We start from the raw sequence: 20,007 nt of genomic DNA on the forward strand, positions 1-20,007 counted from the left end.
TGAACATTCATTTCGAGACGGTGAAACACGGTTAGCATGAGCGTGAATCGATTGGCTTCATTAGCTTGGGAATATTATGCACATTACTTTCTATTAGCATTCTCCTCGGCGGCTGAATTAATGCATTTAAAGAGTATCCAGTTCTGTGAAAAAAATGTAACATGACTGCTTTGGATTTTTTTAAAAATGCAAACGGACTGTGAAGGAATTTAACTAATCATTGTCAATTTTTTTTTATTTTTTATCTTAGCTGTGCCCCTCTTCCAGAAAAAAAAAAAAACTAACAAAGCCCTTTTTGACAAATCTCTACCAATTTGGGCCACTTCCAAGTTTGTACCGTCTCCAAAGTATTACATGATGTCTGCTGATGTATAAACAGATAGGCAGAGTTACACTCTGTACTTTGCTCAAATTAATTTTCTCGTTGGCACTGCGTTAACTGCAAATATAATTCGCAAAGAATGTTAAGGCGGCGTAAATATTGCCTTTATCAAATTATAATAATAACGCTATTGTCCGGGAGAAAAGTAGTCTTGCACTTGTTTTTCTTCCTCTACTTTAGTGCAATGTGAATAAAACTTGTTTGTCTCAGGTAAACCAGTCGGGGGGGAAAAAAACAACAACATTAAGAGTTGCAGTAATGATCTAATTTCCTGTAATGTCGCTGTATTAAATATTGCCCGGAGGCGTCTGTCAGAATAGAAAGTGTGAGGGCAAGGAGAAATAATGAAGGCACATCAACATTCTTCCTGTAATCCAATTTATTCGACAAATCAGATGGGTGCGTGGGTAATAAATGCGGCTGCTAGTTTTTGATGAAATGCTTCAGAAATGTTCGTTTTTCATCCGCGTGAGGCAGGAAGGATGCAGCGTATTTACCGAGAGTCACCGGGATTAACTACAGATTGGAATTCTTTCAACTTGAAGTCATTGTCTCCAGACGCGCACAACGGAAAACAGCTGTGGCCGCTCCCTTAGTGGAGTTGAACAAGAGTCGATCAAATAATTGTTTTTATATGCGATGAATAAAACAAATCTGGTTCCTCGGTCGATTTGAGATATAATCTGGATTGGAATCGTGAAATGTTGACATGATCAAAAGGGATGGTCGAGGTTTGAGATTGATTTTGGAAAATAAAAGAGCAGCAGTGGAATGCCACAAGGCTCATAGCTCTGCCCGGTAACGTTTGTTCACGTTGACATATTTGATATTTTGGAGAGCTTCGCGGTTTAAAGCAAAGATTAGGATTTCAGGATGGAGTTAGGATTCCAAATCAGACAACAGTGATCATTAGCATTTCAAATTAGCATTAGCTGTCCTGATCATATATATAAAAGGCGATGTGTTTTTCTTTTCCCTTTATGTGTACACTCCAAGTTGTGTATGTTGACGCAGGGAATTCAGGTGCGGTTCTGCCTCAGCCTCCAGGACAGGTCATTAGTCTCTGCATGGCATCCGCTCGAAAGGCGCCTTTCACCTTAACAAGCCTATATTTCTTTCCCCGAATCCGCAGCGGTAAACAAAGGTCAAAGGTCCTCAAAACATTGATCCTGGACTTGAGCTAAAAAAAAAATTATCAAATGTAGGTGAATATGAAATGATTCCCCGTATTGAAATCAACCGGATTAGCTAACGTTTTTAAAAACATAATATGTTGTGTCTCCACACGTGTTTGGATGCACATATGTGTGCTGTACATTTGTGGGCGTTACCGTACGCTCCGGCCGGCCCGATGATTCATAGCAGACGCGGCACGGGGTCAGGGGCCCTGCACGCTTGTTGTCATGGAAGCAAGAGCTGCAAAGAACAGATCCGCTTTCAGTATCATCGTTCGGATTGTCGGGACATACGCTCGGCCAATCGGCTCGCTTGGGTTTCACGCCACGCCTCTTTCCGTGTATTTTGTGTCTTGGTGAAATAAGAACTCTGGTGTCTTTAGGGGGAAAAAAAAAAAACCTTGAGACTTGTCTTAGAAAACGGGTTTTGGGATTTAAAATAAGGTTCTAAGACTCGGTTAGGGTTTCCAGTGTGGATTTAGTAGCTCAACATTTCCGTTCTTCCGTCGAGACGGCAAACGAGTTGAGACTGGAGCGATGAGTCAAGTTGCGGCGGCAAAGTCCAAGTAGGCCAAAGCAGTTGTTTAAGTTGGTCAGATAGTCCAGACGCTTTCCTGTTCTTGTTCATCTAATTTGGTAACTTCTGTCTGCTCATGATGGCCCATAAATTATATCGTAAGGACTTCATCCACATAAGATTTGCAGGCTCACGAAAAAAAGTTTCCGCCTCATTTCCGAGGCCCCTTCAAAGAAAGCAAAAGTTTTTGTCCCATCTGTGTTTTTGTTTGGATTAGTCATGTTTGTTTTGTTATTTTCCCCATTTCTGACGTTTTTCTGTCAGCCCGGCCTCTCGTATCCACCAATCAGCGACCTCGGCCGCTCCAGTCTCGTCCATGTGTTCCTCATTGTCTTGTCGCTTTGATTTCTATCAGTTCTTGTCAGATTTTTTTCTTATTCTTTCCAATACCATATTTGTTCTCTGCCTCTCAGTAACCCTCAGACTCCTTTCATTGATGCCATTGTCTGTCCTGTCATAACCTGAGCAATCTTCGTTTTCTTTCTCCCGTTGATTCAAGCGTGCAAAGGAACGAAGACATGAAAACAGGTTGGCTCGGTTCACAATGAAGGTCGACAACAGCAGATGGGATCGAGGCGAGCACTTCTTGCCGAGATGGACGCGAGTCACAGCAGGCAACATGTCTTCATCCACTCTTACTTAATATTTTTTTCTCTTATGTGTGTGTGTTTATGTCACAAGCGTAATCTCTGCCGTAATCTTCTTTGGGCCCCAGAGTAGATTAATGTTCATTCCTCTATCCTCACCACGCCGACGAGGGAACGGGACAGAAGAGCTGTTTTGATAAGCGGGACAGATAGCCACGTGGGAAGGGCAGTACATCTCAATTTAAATTGGACACCCGTCCTTTAAATATGGCAAATAAACAAGACGGCGTCATGTGGTCGCTCAGCTTTTGATTTAGCCACGTTAGCGGCAGCTGCTGAGAGAGGACGCGAGGTTACCAGGGAGCTGAAGGGCAAGTTAGTTGCTTTAGCTCGGAGGATGTGTCGCATTTGTTGTTGGCTTTACCGGTTTACCCTGCCAACCCCCCGTTAGTGTGACATAGCAACAGGCCCAAGTCTGAGCAGATGTGCTATTTATAAATTATAAATAAATAAATCACCGTATTGGTCCATTAGTAAAAATAAATTATGTTTACAAAAAGTCCAAGTGAAAATTAAAAAAATAATTTAAAATGCCAAAAGGAAAACATCTATAATTTCTTCTTCTGTGATGGAGATGAACAGGAGCGAGGGCTACAAGGTCTGCCACCTACTGGTGAACAGTTGTATTTTTTTTTTACAACATAAAACAGAAACATGGTGTGATGCAATTGGTGACAAAGAGTGAATATTTTATTTTATATCCCATTTTGGCAACACTGTAAACATTGGCGATTTACCGACATCGCCCAACCCCACCAAGCCATCCGGGCGATGATTCATCGCAGGATTATTATTCAGAGAATGACATTCAAAACAATCTTTATAACTCTCGTCGTGTTTATATGTGTGTGTACAAGACTGCGATGACAACCGACAGGAAGAAATGCCCGGCGGCTTTAACACACTGACCTATTGACGTGAACCTTTCGGCAGGTGAAGCTCGAAACCAAACCAGATTACAGGATACGGGGAGGGCCGAGCTAAAGAGTGAGAGGGGGCTTAGAGGCCGTTGGAAAGAAGAGAAGGGGAGAGAGCTTTCAGCAGGATGAAGGAGAGAAGAGAGGATTACGGGCGCTTGGCTCCCAAAATAATCCGCTCGCCGTTGCAGGATTTACATACATACCGGTTTCGCCCGGTCGAATGTGCGTCGAGCACACCGGGGATGATCAAATACGCAAAAGTGAAAGCCACAAAGGGCCTTTTTATGACTGACTTTGTTTTTCGTGTTCTTATTTGGTCACTTTGTACTTGATAAGAATTACAGATATTTAAAAAAAAAAGTAACTCGTGCTGACTTTGGAGAAAGTAAGAGTAATTTAGACACAAAGAAAGAAGAGTTTCAAAGCTACTGTAACGTGTCTGGAAGTCTGTCTTGAAATATCCGTTGCTTGGTCTGTGCTTACATGCTATTAGCCCATCTATGCAGTTTTGCATTGCGTGTTAGCATCAAGCTAACTGACACTTATTTACGTGGTTGTTTTCTATAGCACATTGTATATATACAATGGCTGGAATCTTGATTTGAGTCACTCCAGATAACAAGCTAGCTCTGCGTATCTTTTAAACGATACAACGACCCCGCCGCCCACCCACCGCTGGTCTAATTTGGGCATCGCCGTGGTTACGTAAGTCTCAGGGTCAGCGGGTGAGTGTCATTACAGGCAGCGAACAGCGGATGGATGCTTGGCTGCTTTGCAGACACGCCGAAGGACACAATATAATCCCAGCGTCGTGGCAGATCAGGATCAGGGAAGGAAACACAACCCGCCTGAACGGGAGGAAGTGGAAGTTTACACGGCCGAAGGGAGAATAGAATACGAGCAACAAACAATCAAGACGGCACATTTCCCATCATTGTGCTTGTCAAACAAGACAGGGGGAACGTTTGGCGTTTATTTGCCAATGTTTTATCTGCTTTACAGAACGTAAACGAACGGCGACGTGCTCGGAGGGGAACAACAAGCGGAAGTGGAGTTCTGGGAAGCCAACGATCGAGGCCCGGTCAAACGCTCGCTCGCGGCGAGGGCGCATGAGCGTCCCGAGCGGGAGGGGTGTGTGAAAGCTCCGTGTTGCTCCACTAACCTACTTACCATAATCTCTCTATTCATTTCATAACTGCGCCCGCGTTACCTGATACGCTCGTCTTGGTACCCACGTCGGCCAATCAATTATTCAGTCGGCGTTATTAATGTTTGGGCTTTGCGCGCCGGCGGCCTTCGCTCCTATCGACATCTGCGCAGGACATTTCATCGCGATAAAGGTGTTCTTTTACCTTTTGAAAATGTGTTATGGAAAAACACACACACACACACATTGTCAGTGTCACCCAATGAAAGAAAGCAACTTGTTGACTCACGTAATTCCCTCAAATGAGATTAGCGTTTGTTAATCCGGTGATATAATGAACTTCCTAAAGTGTTGCATGTATCCAAAAAGAAATCAGGAGGAGGCACCTCTTGAAACGCAACTGACTCAATTTTGACAAGTTTCTTTTTTTTTCGCTTTGACTTGCGAGCAACAGATTGAGATGCTACGTGCTGTGAACTCAATTCAAATCACGTCACAACAAGATGCAGTTTTAGTTGATAGTAAACAATTCTTTTAGAGCCCTGAATCCAAGACAAACTTTTTGAATGTACTGTTGGCATCCATATCTGTTTGGTTTTTGTTTATTTCTTTTTTTTAAATTTCTCATTGTACTGCAGCTATAGATATTTATAGTTTTGCAATGTGTGTGTATGGGCCTAACAGCTGCAAACCTCATTTTGTAGCCCTCTATTAGTTCTCTAAGTTACATAAAGTTGCATTGTTCAAATGGTGGCAAACGTACTCTGCACTTAAGCAGAAGTAGACATTGGTGTTGGGGAAAAAAAAAAAAAAAAAAGACTGTGGTCCAAGGCTGAAAAATGTAAGTGCAGTCGGTATAAATAATTTATTTCCCTCCACGAGGTTTCTCGTGGAATTTCTTCTTCTTTTTTTTTTTAATAGGAGCGAAAGATAAGTTTGCTCTCCATCATGAAGCCTTTCTTTTAGATGCTGTATTCGCACGCGCCGTGTAATAGTTCCCACGCTGCGCGGCCGTCGGCTTGAACTGACTGACACATTGCCACACTTTCTCACGCACGCGTGAGAGGGAACGAAGAGACGCTCCGGAGGCAGGCAGGCGCGCGCCAGCCACCCACCCTGCCTGCCTGCGTGCGTACGTGCGCGCGCCTGTGGCGACAACGGGCCACGCACGCGGCGGGCGGGCACGCTCGCTGGCTGACTGGCTGGCTGGCCCGGTGACGATCATGTGTAGTCCACGCGTCGTTTAAAGTAGGTTAGCGCCAGCCGCAGAGAAGGAAGGAAGGAAGAAGCTGCGAGACCGACCAACGCAAGAGTTCACCGCAACGACCCAACCGCAAAGGCAAACCGCGTAGAAAGTGGGCGAACTTTTACATACCGCAAAGTATCGTATCGTGGACGCGCTTTCTTTTTTCTTTCCCCATTGAGCCGTATGAGGAGTTGCTGTTTTTACAGTTCGGAGCAAGTTCAGTTTTCACCCCGGCTTTTTTTTTTCTTCTCCACCTCACAACCAAGGAGGAATTTCATGACTCGTATAGAATAAATCGACGACATGAGAGGTAAGTTTGCCGTTACAGCAAAGTTTGGAATTCCTGCAAAAATAATAAGAGGCTGAAATGCGCACTTTTTTTTGGAAAGGATTTAAACGCACCTTGAAAAATACCCAAAATAGAGGAAAAAAATAGTTATCGTTATTTTATGTCAAATATACGTTGCAATTTTGCATCTTTGCACAAAATGGAGTTAGTTTGTAAGGTGGCCCGGTCTTATTTTCCGAGTGCGTATGTTGCCTCTCTGGTGACTTTACTGCGGTTATGTAAGAGCGAGAGAGAGAATGGCGAAGGGAGGGTGCGAGCTGGTTAATTCAAACCTCCACGAAAGACACTTTGTGCGCCTATTTTGTTTAATTTCACCATTTTTTATTTCCTTTTAACATCAGTTCCGAACTTGACCGAGTTCATTTTCTGACACTAAATATCAATGTGTGTCCCACTTGATGACTAAAATTATATATATGCTATAAAAAAAAAAGGCTTTACAGTACTGTAAAATATTGCACAAGTCTTTCTTTTTGTCGGTCAAGTGTGTTCTTGTTTTTCATCGGTATGGTGGACAATGTGTTACGTATAGGTGGAGGATAGGAGGTGTTCCACTGACCTAGTTCTGTCATTAAGGATTACTGTTTGTGTGTGTGTTTGTTGAAATTACTTTCCAATCAAGAAGGATGCTCATCTTTTATTGTGTGCACTCAATATCTATTTGTAAGCATATCTGCACTAGCATGAGCTGACGTGAAAGGAAATGGAACTTTTGGATTTTGCATTTTTTTTGTTAACTTTTAGTAATGAAATAAAATTCCACAAGATGGTGCCAAAGCTTCGGTGAAAAGGAAAGTAGTAATTAATGCAAAGGGTGTGATTAATTGGCCCTCCTTGATAATCGCCACGACTTTTGTTTTTTCCGTGGTAGGCCTAAGTCGTGTTCCTTTCCTGTATATCGAAAGACGTAAGTGTCCGAAGGTGTCACTGCCGTTGTTATGTCAGCGCTGTGGCAAAGCCGGATATGGGCACAGCAAGCTCACATTTAAACATGAGGCACATCAGGCTCGAGTTAAGCTCGGTTTCCTCTGTCAGCTTGGGTTACTCATATCAACCCAAGGGAACGATCGAGACCCGCCACTGCATTTAGTTGGCTAGGATAAGAAATTTCTGTTGGCGTTGAGCACAGACGAACAATCCTAATTGAATCGGTATCAAATCAGATGAATTATAATTAGTCATATTTCAAAACCAGTTTTGAGGAATAAAAAGGCTGCCTCATATTAAATGAAAACAAGGGCTATTTTTTTCCCCTCTGACTGCCGCGCTACGACGAAACCAGTCAGCCGCGTTGAGTTCACGAGGATCAAAAGCCCCCCCCCCCCCCCCGGGGTGCCTCAAAGGTCGCACAGTGCTCTCCAAGAATGCCTCCCGGCCGCGATCCGCGCACCCTTGCGGGAGTTCACAGCGAAACTCGGTATGTGTCAAGGTGCCCTCTCCCCTCGCTGTCGACCGCACGCTAAGATTCCGTTCCACAATTACCTAGACTCCATTCGTGTTTACAAGAGCTCCGTAAATAAATATTTTGCTTAGACGTTTATTTGGGGGTATCTTGAAGAAAAGTAGTCAAACTCCGATATTTTCATTTGCGCGAAAAAAAAATCACAACTGAATTCCTCAGTGTGGTTGTGCTCCAAAGCGATGGTCTGATACCTGGAAGCAAAATGATTATTATGGGAAATTATCCAATTTCACTTAATTGGCCTGAAAATGATTCCTCTCATCTTTGCACGTGTCTATTTTCAATCCCTGTAATAAATTCCGACCCGTGTCATCTTTGCGCTCAGCTAAACAACACCAGCTGTCACGCTAAGACTGAGTTTCTGAGTAAATTGAGACGAGATCTTTTATTATTATTATTTCACTCTATGTACTTTTCATAGTCTTGAGGTTTCTTCCAATGTCAAATATGCGTCTTGGCTGAAAGATTGGGAAACACTGACGTAATGTGACGATGGAACGAACCTCGTTCCCGTTTTCCTATTTGGAAATATGGTGAAGTGAATAAACGCTAGCGTTTGACGCTCAAGCTACATCCGCGTGAGATAATGATCTCATCTTGACCTACGTCGGATCGGTATGTCGATTATTCCCAACCCTTATTTTGACACAAAGCACCTGTCACCAGAAAAAAAAAAAAATGGACTCAGTGCTTATGTGCCGCCATTGTTGCCGTAATGAATGTCAGCAGGTGGCTGCACAGGTTAATAACGTTTAGTTATAATAATGACATTACATTTGCAGAGTTATAGCGGTACAACAATGAGGTCATGATTTAGCCGCAACTAATTAGAGAAAATTTCATTGTATACAAAAAAAAAAAGGCTGGCCTCCAAATTTTAAAAAGTCCTTTTTCGGATGTGCGTTGATGGAAAGATGTTAAACTGTTCTCTCCCAGTCGGCTGGAAACATTCCGCACCGCAAGTGTAAGTCGATCCGGTGTGCCATTTGGCCCGCTTGCAGATGATGAATTGCCATGCGGCCATCTTGCGATTCCTGTCAGTCCAGAAAACATGGCCGTAAATGTCAGAATTGCCCCCGCGGCGTCCGGCTGCACTCGAGGCATGTCGCAGGGCTCTGTCACGGGCCCCTTTGCACTTGTCACCTCACACTCGCGGTAATCACTTAAACATGCCGTTTATTTTTTTAACCGGTGTCGGGTCATATTATGTTTTCAAGGTAGGTCAGAGAGGTTCGAATGCCGAGCCGCTTCTTAGAAAGACGGTCACTGTCGGGAAAAACATATTTGAAACGTCTGCCTTTACTTGATACGTAATAGAAATAAAAGTCAGGCAGCAGTTCTTTTCCCAAAGTAGGTTGAGTACAGTATTTCAGGTAAGGAGCGGGTAAACAGAACCTTGGACTGTTTGATTAGCTCGGATGAGAGAGCAAAGTCCGCTCCGACAAGCCTTTACAACACTTTTCCCTTCTAAAGTCCTGAGCGAAAAACTGGCACAGACGTGACTAAAACACATTTTTATAAATAACCTAAATGGTTCAAATCCAAATTTGCGAGTTGATGTTCGCTCAGAAATGAGGCAAGCGTCGAGCTAAGTGCTCATTTGCTTTTGCGCAATCCTGCTAAACCGCCTTGGCGGAGGTAACGAGTTTAAGTCGCGTCACACCGCTGCTATAAATTACCCCCCCTCTTATCTCATTCATTGCTAATAAATCTTTAGCTTTTATTGCTCACATGTCGTAACGACACAGACGTTTATTCGCCAGCGGGATCCGTCTAGCGTCGGAGCAAAAAATAGATGTATGGGCACAGCTGAAATTTCACTCTCGATACTTGACATGCTGCAACAAGTCGGGAGCCGCCATTGGCTACAGCTGTTCTTACTCGACTGTGCTTTGACGTTTTGAATAAAGCCAGACGTCGGGCGAGTTTCGAAACAACCACCGACTCGCCGTTTTAAATCTGTCAGCGGTGATATTTTTTGTAAAAGTTTAGGCCCTAGTCAGCCTTAAAATGGGGGGGGGGGGGGGGGGGTCCTGCTGCATGAATGGGAAAGTGTGTCAGTGGAACAGCTCAGGCCCGACTTTGCCGCTCAGCTGACTGGCAGGTGAGGCGGCGAGTCGAAAAGGACAATGAGAGCGGAGGCGGGCGAAGGAGGAACGTCATCCGGTTGCCGGGGCAACCACCTTTGAATGCGTGCATTTGTGGAATGCGGCCAGACTGCGGTTATATAACAGGCTGCCGGGAGGGGCGGCGGAGGAGCAATAGAAGGAGCAGCAATTAACTGACGTTTATTTATTTATTTATTTTTATGCATTCATATCTTTACACTGCTGGCCATTAAAGCAGATATGTCACCATTGTGCAGGAAGTGTGGATGAAAAATAACCAAGTCCTTTATTATTTCAAGGATAGCGCTCATTTTTTTTTTCTTTTCAAGTGCGTGACGCAGATCTCATCTCTTCCCCAACTCAATTCTGAGTATTTTATCAAAAAGCCTTTAGAAAGAAAAAAAAATCAATGTGAAAAAACTGATTTATTTCTTTATTTTTTGCCCAAAAAGGAAAATGTGAGCAGTCAACACAATAGCTGCTTAGTTTTACCAAATTCTCAAAAGTTGTTTTGCTCGATGAGCATTTTGGTCTTCCTAGAAGGAGAAGCAAGAGAAGGAAGGACGGAGAGGCGCGAGCCATGAAACTTTATAACCTCCAGCCTCGGCTAATGCAATTGACCTGCTATTCTGGGCTTGAGGAGGCCCAGCTACTTAGATAAACAACATAATGAAAAGAACATGCTGTTCCTTGCTAAGAAGGCTCAAGCTTCCGCAACGAACTGGAGGTGCATAATGTATACGCCGGCTCCCGTGTCAATCACGGAAGGTGCTGGGTTCGCCCTCGTTGTCGTTTTGCACTACCTTTCCACTCGTGTGACCTTTTTGACCTGTAATATGCTTGACACCATTTAATTAGCGTTGCCTAAATATTGAGTTTTGACAGGTAGCTTATGTAAATGTGTACTAGCTGAAAATGCTAATGTGTACTTTAAATAAGAACTAGCTAAAAATGCTAGTGTTTACGTGAAATGTGGACGAGATAAAAAGCAAATTCTCTTCCTCAAAAAAAGGCGCAGCATTTCCCTCTTTCACTGGTCAGTGTACATTCCATTCCATTCGAGTTGTATTGTGTGGCTGTGACAATCGTTCCAAAAAAAAGAATCTTGTGGTACCTTGAGAAAAGATTTGAAGTTGTGTCGTGACCATTCTCGTAAAGCCATCATTTTTATCTTAAATCATCTTTCACCATTGGAATGAATTTCCGATGTACGTGACCTGGCCACCGGGGGCAGTGTAACGATGCAGACAAACATGTTTTTCCACATAGGATAAAGAAAATATCTGTCTGTAGAATTTGAATTTTTAGTCATCCATTTCTTTCTCTCTCTCTAGCTCAAATCGAAGTGATACCCTGTAAAATCTGCGGGGACAAATCCTCAGGGATCCATTATGGTGTCATCACCTGTGAAGGTTGCAAGGTGAGTCCTCGCTTGCGTCATTGTCATTAAGATTATTACACCTGAAATGCTGCCAAGTATTTTTTTTGTAGCCACCGCCCAACTGAAATCAGATTGCGAACGTTTATTTTTTTTTTCTTCAGGGTTTCTTCCGACGCAGCCAGCAGAACAATGCCATGTACTCCTGCTCCCGACAGAGAAACTGCCTAATCGATCGGACCAATCGCAACCGCTGTCAACACTGCCGGCTGCAGAAGTGTCTCGCTCTGGGCATGAGCCGTGACGGTGAGGACGGTCACGCACTCATCGTTTACCCGCTTCAAAAGCCGGCTTCCAATAAGATCACCAAGAACTGGCGTGCGACTCAGAGCTTGTTTCTAATTCGCCCGCCATGAGGAATGTGTGAAAACAATCACAGCTATTGTGTTGAATAGATACAATCCGACTTATTTATATAGCGTGCACTGGCGGAACTTTTTTTTTTCTTGGGGTGGCCACGGGGTGGCCAAGAATATTTCGATTGCAAAACAAAGATTAGCAAAACAAAAATATATATATTTTTTTATAAACCCCAATATTCTCAGAAAATCCCAATGAAACATTTACCGTAATTTTCGGACTATAAATCGCGGGTTTTTTCATAGTTTTTTTACTTATACTCAGGAGCGACTTATATACATATATATATGTTTTTTTTTTCACTTTTTTGGGCATTTTATGGCTGGTGCGACTTATACTCCGGTGCGACTTATAGTCCGAAAATTACGGTATTAAACGTTCCCTACGACAAACCTTTATCCGGTTGGTTCTGCCGATCAACAGATTCAAGACCGAGCTAGCTTGAGTAAAACAAACATACAGACACGCTAAATATAAACTTAGCACGCAAAACAACCATCGTTTTTTTTTCTTGGATTGTGTCGTGAGGCAAAATGAGAGCTTTACGCAACCTTGACTCATGCAACGCATAAGAATGGAAATACCATAGATCTGGTATTATCCCGAGGACTTGCAACCTCAAATATAGCAGTACTGCCATACACTACTGTTTTGTCTGATCATTACTTAATAAAGTTTGAAATTATAGTTCCTTGTCAAAGACAAGAGAGCAATCAGCATTATAGGAGCCGTCATTTCAACTCTATGACTGCAACTGCGCTATCTGAAATACTGTCGCCGGCAACCACTAATTTTCTCACATACGCCGACTCTATTGATAATCTTACGAATGAATTCAATGCGACATTGTTAAATGCCATTGACTCTGTGGCGCCGTTACGTCTGAAAACTCGCCGTAGAGTGCCTACTCCATGGTTCACAGATGAAACGCGTACGCTTAAGCAATTATGTAGAAAGCATGAGCGCAGATGGCGTCTAACCAAACTTGAGGTTTTCCATCAGGCATGGCAGGATAGCCTCCTGAAATATAAAGATGCGCTTATCTTAGCAAAAACTCGATATTTTTCGCAAGTTATTAATCTCAATAAAAACAATCCGAAACACCTATTTGATACAGTGGCAAAGCTGACTCTGCGCCAGCCGACCTCCGATAGTTCCTTCCACTCAGCTGACGAGTTCATGAAATTTTTTGCTCAAAAGATTGAATCCATTAGGGATGAGATCAAGAATAGCATTCCAATCGCTCGGTCGAGCACGCCGTTTACCAACGCTGATGATCATGCAACAACCCTCTCAACTTTTAAAAGCGTGTCTCTTGAAAGGCTTACACAAATTGTTAGTGCGGCTAAACAAACAACATGTTTACTCGACCCTCTTCCAGCCAAACTACTTAAAGAATTATTTCAAATTTTAGGACCGTCCGTCTTAAATATAATCAATCTGTCTGTCTCCTCTGGGATAGTGCCAACAGCCTTTAAAACCGCTATCATTAAACCGTTACTTAAGCGACCAAATCTTGACCCGGACTGTCTCAGTAATTATAGGCCAGTTTCAAACCTCCCATTCATAGCAAAACTTCTTGAAAAAGTAGTAGCGCAGCAGCTTATTGATTACATGGTCGCCAATAATCGATACGACACTTTTCAGTCTGGTTTTAGAGCTAATCATTCCACTGAGACAGCACTTGCGAAAGTGACTAATGATCTCCTCGTAGCTATGGATTCAAACATTTCGTCTGTACTGTTACTACTCGATCTTAGTGCTGCCTTCGACACTGTAGACTTCGATATTTTATTAGGGCGTCTTAAAAGTTGTGTTGGTATTTCAGGGTCAGCACTAGGCTGGTTCCATTCCTATCTATCAAACAGGACGCACCGAGTGGTCCATGGCAATGCGTCCTCGGAGCTCTATAATGTTACATGTGGTGTCCCACAGGGATCGGTTCTCGGACCAATTCTTTTTAATATTTATATGATTCCGCTTGGGGACATAATACGTAAATATAATATTAGTTTTCAATGCTATGCGGATGACACCCAATTATATATGCCGTTATCGATGACAGATCCGCGGGATTGTTGTAATCTTGAGAAGTGCCTTGCGGAGATCAAGCAATGGATGTCTCTCAACTTCCTTCGTCTTAACCCAGATAAAACTGAGATGTTGATAATTGGTCCAGCTCGTTATCAACACTTATTCAAGGAAACCGCTATAACTATAGATAACCGTACTATCACTCAAAGCGATACTGTAACTAATCTCGGGGTAATATTTGACCAAACTCTCTCCTTTCAAAAGCACATTAAGAATATAACCAGAATTGCGTTTTTTCACCTTCGTAATATTGCAAAGATTCGTCCGATCCTTTCGACCGGTGATGCGGAAACTATTATACATGCGTTCGTCACGTCGCGCCTGGACTACTGTAATGTACTATTTTCGGGTCTTCCTAAGTCCCGCATCAAAAGTCTACAGTTAGTACAAAATGCCGCTGCAAGGCTGCTCTCTCGGACAAGAAAATTTGATCACATTACCCCAATACTAGCCAACTTACATTGGCTTCCGGTCCATTTAAGATGTGACTTCAAGGTTCTTCTATTAACCTATAAATCGCTGCATGGCTTAGCGCCTTCATATCTCGTCGACCTAGTTGTTCCTTATGTTCCGTCTCGTAACCTTCGTTCGCAAAACGCTACCCTTTTAGCGACACCGAGGGCTAAGAAAATGTCTGCAGGCTCTAGAGCATTTTCTATTCGGGCTCCAGAGCTTTGGAATGCCCTACCAATGGATATTAGGACTGCTACCTCAGTAGAAACATTTAAGACACGTTTAAAGACACATTTCTATGACATGGCCTTTAACTAACCTGTAGTGGCCGATTCGGCTGGAGTTTGTTTTCTCTCCCTCTCCACCCCCTCCCTCCCCCCTCCCCGGCCGGGGAGGTGGTTAGGTGGTACCCATGCTGACAGCGGCTATCTGGATTCTCGTGGCCAATTCAGGATAGGGGAACTGCAGCTCAACCTCCTCGAAGAGCACTGCCAGGACAATTGAGGGCTCCTTTCGGCAGCCCTCTGCTGTGACATGGACATCCACTTTTTATTTAATTGATTTTCATGTTGTATCATTTGTGCCCTCTCTGCATCCATTTCAACCTGGTGATCCTGAAAGGGGGATCCTTCCATCTGTGGTCCCTTCTCAAGGTTTCTCATTTTCCCCCTGCTAGGGGTTTTTAAGTTTTTCCTTGCCCTTTTGGGAGCTTAAGATCAGGGGATGCTTTGAGAATAATTGTCAATTTCTGTCTATGTGAAGCCCTTTGAGACTGCTTGTGATTTAGGGCTATACAAATAAACTTGACTTGACTTGACTTGGCCACCCCTCGAAGAAAAAAAAATAGAGCAATTACAGTCTTATTTAGCCGTCGCATGTGGACAACACAAACTCACAAAGAGCTGCGAGCATCGTCGTCCAAACAATAACCCGGCAACTTCTTACGTCATTCACTAGGACCAGGCACGCATCCAACATACAAATACGACAGCAGCTCCAATAATGAGCACACTTTATAAAACTCATTTGACATTTTGCAACAATACATGAGCTATTTTTGTAAATTCACGTCTACGACAGCCGTTTTATTTTAGCCGCTAAACCTCATTTGTGCTTGTCACAGCGGTGAAATTTGGCCGCATGTCCAAGAAGCAGCGCGACAGCCTGTACGCGGAGGTCAAGAAGCACCAGCAGTCGCAAGAAAGCGCCGGCGCGGCCGCCCGGGAAGAGAACGGCGACATCGGCGACCACGACCGCGCCTATAGAAGAGTGTCAAGCACCACCTTGGGCGATCTGGATGACTTCAGCATGCTGCCCGACGGGCTGCTCTTCGACCTGCCGCTGACCCCCGAGGACGGGGGCGACTACGGCAGCTTGGACATGCTGGCCGGTAGCGCCGGCAGCAGCTCATCTTCTCAAAGCTCACCGGAACAGAGCGGCTTGGACTTCACGGAGGGCAATCACGGCATCAAACACGAGTACCAGCTGTTGCACGACTCTGGGCTCTTCTCGCACGCCATCCACAACCCGCTGCCCGAAGGATGCTCCCTGCTTGAACTCGGTGAGCGCGACTTTTCTAACGCATGCGGTAAAATCAATCCGGAGCATGACGGTAATCTCATCGCTAATGTTCTCTCCTTTCAGAGCACATAACTCAGTGCGTGGTGAAGTCCCATATCGAGACGAGCCAATACAGTACGGAGGAGCTGAAAAGAATGGCGTGGTCCACGTATAGCGTGGAAGAGACCCGAATGTACCAATCGAAGGTAGGTGGATGAATTCATGAACGTTTCAAATTGACGTCTATAGCCGTCATTGGTAGCGAACGTTTTCTTGATGTTTTTTTTTTTTTTTCCTGTCAGTCGGCTGAAGTGATGTGGCAACAGTGTGCCGTTCACATCACCAACGCTATTCAGTACGTGGTGGAGTTTGCCAAGCGCATCTCTGGCTTCATGGACCTCTGTCAGAATGATCAGATCATCCTCCTCAAAGCAGGTCAGTAAGAGTTGAAAAATTGCACGTTGGGTTTCAGCTGGGAGCTGTTGTCGCCAGGAAGTAGGCCTCTGGGCAATATGGCTCCCCTGCCGTGCGTGTTTATCGCTCGGTTGTAATAGCTGTGCTTATTGTCACATGAAAAGTGCACACGCGGTACAATGGCCCCAAGGGGCCGCCGACAATCACAAGCATGCAGCGTGACTTGAAACGCGCCCCATCTGTGCTCCGGCTGAAGAATGGCGGCCGTTGTTTGGACCGCGTGGCGTCACGCTCTGGAGAATCTTTGGATATCACGGCTCATCGTTTTAGACTCGGCTAGATTTTTTTTTTAGTTGATGTTTTTTCACAATCCGACTGATCGGACCTTCTCGCTCATATCAGCGTATCAAAGGAATGTGTGACATCATCGCTTTGGCAAACCAGATTCACCCGTGACGGCTTTGCTGAGGTTCAAAATGAAACTTAGTTACGCAACTATTAACCTTGTCATGAGTTTTCGAAGCAGTGTGCAATATGGTCCAATTATTATTTTTATTTCTAATGTGATTTTATTTCTCCTCTGTCCCCATCCAGGCTGCATGGATGTCCTTCTGATCCGAATGTGCCGGGCCTACAACCCCGTCAACAACACCTTCCTCTTTAACGGGAGGTTCGCCCCCGCTCACTTCTTCAAAGCGCTCGGTGAGTGCGTCCATCTTCTCACGCTTCTTCCTCATCCTTGACGTATCCATGACGAGGTTTTATTTCCGCTTCCTCCAGGCTGCGACGACCTGGTGGCGGCCGTGTTCGACTTGGCCAAAAGCCTGAGTCGCATCCAGATGTCTGAAGAGGAGATGGCCCTCTTCACCGCCGCTGTGCTGCTCTCGCCAGGTGAGCGAAATACCATTTGAGACCATCGCTTAATTGGAGCCGCTTGATTAAAATCGATTTTTTTTTTTCGTCTTAGACCGACCCTGGCTGACGGATGTGCAACAGATCCAGAAGCTTCAGGAGAAGGTCTACGTAGCCCTCCAGCGCTGCTTACAAAAAGGCGGCGCATCCGAAGAGAAGCTCACCAAGGTACGTCTGCTGTTTGCCACCCCCCACCCGAATATTTTCTCACCGACTTCCTCCTCCTCCAGATGGTGTCCAAACTTCCCGTCATGAGGTCCATTTGCATGCTCCACATCGACAAACTGGAGTTCTTCCGTCTGGTCCACCCCGAGACGGCGTACACCTTCCCGCCGCTGTACCGGGAGGTGTTTGGCAGCGAACTCACGTTCCCGGACTCCACAGAATGTTAAGCGTGCACTCGCTTCAAAAGCAAACTGAAAAATCAAAACAGAGAGTCTGCAACAGAGACCGTGTGAGGGAGGGGGCGAGCAAGCCAAACCACGTGGCTGCAGCTCGATGACAATCCTGCACGCTCCGACCCAGACCGCCCCCCTCTGGCGCCGTCGCCGCGCCCAAGGGTGCCCGCTAAATCTCTCTTGGAGAGAGCTGGGAGAAACATTACAAGAGTGGCCTAGATAATTTGTATTTTCCAAATGATTTATTTTAAAAGCATAAGTATGCAGTTCTCAGAGCTCCAGTAAGCTATGGTTGAATGTAATGCGGCCCCTTCGAGCATTCAGCACAGCCTCAAGGCCTGTTCCCGAATGTACATACTGAATACTTACTGACCTCGCAGATTTTTAATTTTTTTTTTTTTGGTGTGGTAGCAATCCACCGCTTGTCACTTAGCATCAGTTGTCTCCTTTTCGCAAGGTTTTCGTCGTGCAAACAAAGCGTTCAAAGGGACCACCAATCAATCTCAGTCCTGCTTCTCTCCCCGTCTCATGCAGGTATTTTTTTTTTCCCCCCCCTTCAGACACTGAAGTAAATGGGCTCCTTTTGATGCAATCATTACCTCAGTCCCATGCGCCTTTCCCTTTGCATATGCCACTTAGAGGAGAGATTGTGAATCTATTTTTAGAGTTTCCATTTTATATATCTATATAGTGTTTCTATAGTCGTTTGTAGGAGACAAATGCGCCCAGGTCGCACACATGCTGCCTGCCTGTACCATGGAAGGGTGTTTTAGCTCTTGACAAAATCCAGGGGAGAATTAATTGGAAAATCTGTTTTGGGCTCTGAAACAAAAATAGTTTGTTTTTTTTTTATCGATGGAATTAGCGGGAATGAAATTAAAGGCTGACTCATAATGGACACCTTTTTTTACAGAAATTAAAATATTATAATAGCTAAAGTTCTGAGCGTTTGAACCGAGCTATTATGTGCTTTTCGACCACAGCATGTTTTGATTGGAGGGGGCGGAGCCAAAGGATAAAGAGTTGACAGATGGGCCGCTGGTTAGTTAAGCTCCTTAGACGTCGGTTGGAAGGGATTTATTATCTGCGCCAACTCTCACTACAGCATATTTGTGAATAAGTGAGGTTTACAACTTTTGACCTCCCGACATTTTGTGACTTGAACACGAAATTTGGAGGCAAATCTGGAGCTCCGATTGGTTCTTCAAAATTTTCACTCAACTTTGGAGGTTGCTCAGTCGAATCTTTTGACCCTTTACTACCTCATTCCCTCTCAAACATTCATGCTGAAAAGCTTCTGCACAAGATGTAGTACACTAATATGCTGACACACACGTCACTCACCAAGTTAGGCCCCGCCTTCTAAAGCGACAGAACGACGATGTAGAATGTGACAATGGCAAAAAAATACCCCGGAACCTCACATGCATATTTTGTTTTATAACGCAAAATCAATCATTTATCCTGAAATTTTACCCCAAATTCTAACATTGAAAGTAAAAAAAAAAATATTGCTACCAGTATTCCGCGCAAGCTAGCACTTGTGTAGCATATTGAGACAATCATACGCCGGATGTGAAATATTTTGATCGGATTTGCGTGGCACTGCTGGGACAGTGCTGTCGCCCATACGGATGCTCTCAAGTTGTGTAAAAAGAAAAATGAAAACAGCGCACACAAAACAAAAACGAGATGCCGTCGTCGTTGCGGCGGCACAGTGGGATTGTGCAATTAGGCCTTTGTTGCCAAACAGTGAACTTTAAAGTAGCATAGACTTTTTTTAAAGGTTCTTTGGATTCTAATATGATAAATTCAAAGCTGACCCATGCGCACGGTTGGCCGGATTGTAACAAGGTGCAATACTTTGTCGGAGAATGTTTAATTAAGCACGTTTTGTTTTTTTTCTTGTTTTTTTATTTCTTTCCCCTTCAATCATTGCAATCCTCCACGCCGCAATTTTAACGGGACAAAATGTTCCCCGCTGAAGTTCCTCAGGGTGATAGCTCGGCTCTCTGTCCTGTCCCGCCGTGTCAACGAGGCACTTGGCATTGACAAACTGCAGAGGACCTTTAAACCTTGATCACTGTGTACAGTTCTTGTGAATGTTGGATTACAGGAAATATCAAGGAATAGAACCCTTTTGATAATTGTTAATGCAAGACATGTTGCGTTGGCGTTATAGATTTAATAGGATATTGATACAAATCAAGAAAAATGTTATAAAAAAAAAAAGTGAAATATAAAATTGTAATCTTTGATCCTTGTCTTGGTTTTGATGTGATCTTCAATTTTGTGCTGATACGTACCATCATATTTCCCTCCTCAGTCTACGCTAGTGTCCTTTTCGTCTTTCGGAGAGATGTAA

At 44.2% G+C, this 20,007-nt stretch overlaps 1 protein-coding gene and 1 long non-coding RNA gene across 3 annotated transcripts; one reads left to right on the forward strand and one right to left on the reverse strand.

Annotated features, from left to right (window-relative positions):
* Positions 1 to 1,526: 1,526 nt before the first annotated feature.
* On the reverse strand, positions 1,527 to 3,901 carry LOC133167211 (uncharacterized). The gene is made up of 3 exons (XR_009717930.1): positions 3,691 to 3,901; positions 1,714 to 1,798; positions 1,527 to 1,562 (listed from the first exon to the last, which is right to left on the reverse strand). It is a non-coding gene; the product is annotated as an uncharacterized LOC133167211 (long non-coding RNA).
* Positions 3,902 to 6,011: 2,110 nt separating this feature from the next.
* On the forward strand, positions 6,012 to 19,934 carry rorca (RAR-related orphan receptor C a). 2 transcript variants are annotated; one of them, XM_061296500.1, is made up of 11 exons: positions 6,012 to 6,203; positions 6,361 to 6,404; positions 11,348 to 11,433; positions 11,556 to 11,697; positions 15,482 to 15,919; positions 16,003 to 16,124; positions 16,221 to 16,353; positions 16,927 to 17,034; positions 17,113 to 17,223; positions 17,300 to 17,412; positions 17,475 to 19,934. In XM_061296500.1, exons 2-11 carry the CDS (start codon positions 6,398 to 6,400, stop codon positions 17,634 to 17,636), a joined length of 1,422 nt encoding a protein of 473 aa, XP_061152484.1. In that variant the 5' UTR covers positions 6,012 to 6,203; positions 6,361 to 6,397; the 3' UTR covers positions 17,637 to 19,934. The 2 variants fall into 2 exon arrangements, with proteins under 2 accessions (XP_061152484.1, XP_061152485.1); XM_061296501.1 differs by lacking the exons at positions 6,012 to 6,203; positions 6,361 to 6,404; positions 11,348 to 11,433; positions 11,556 to 11,697 and adding an exon at positions 14,877 to 15,011.
* The last annotated feature ends 73 nt before the right edge of the window (positions 19,935 to 20,007 follow it).

This window comes from Syngnathus typhle, linkage group LG14 (genome assembly GCF_033458585.1).
Source record: "Syngnathus typhle isolate RoL2023-S1 ecotype Sweden linkage group LG14, RoL_Styp_1.0, whole genome shotgun sequence".
NCBI lineage: Eukaryota > Metazoa > Chordata > Actinopteri > Syngnathiformes > Syngnathidae > Syngnathus > Syngnathus typhle.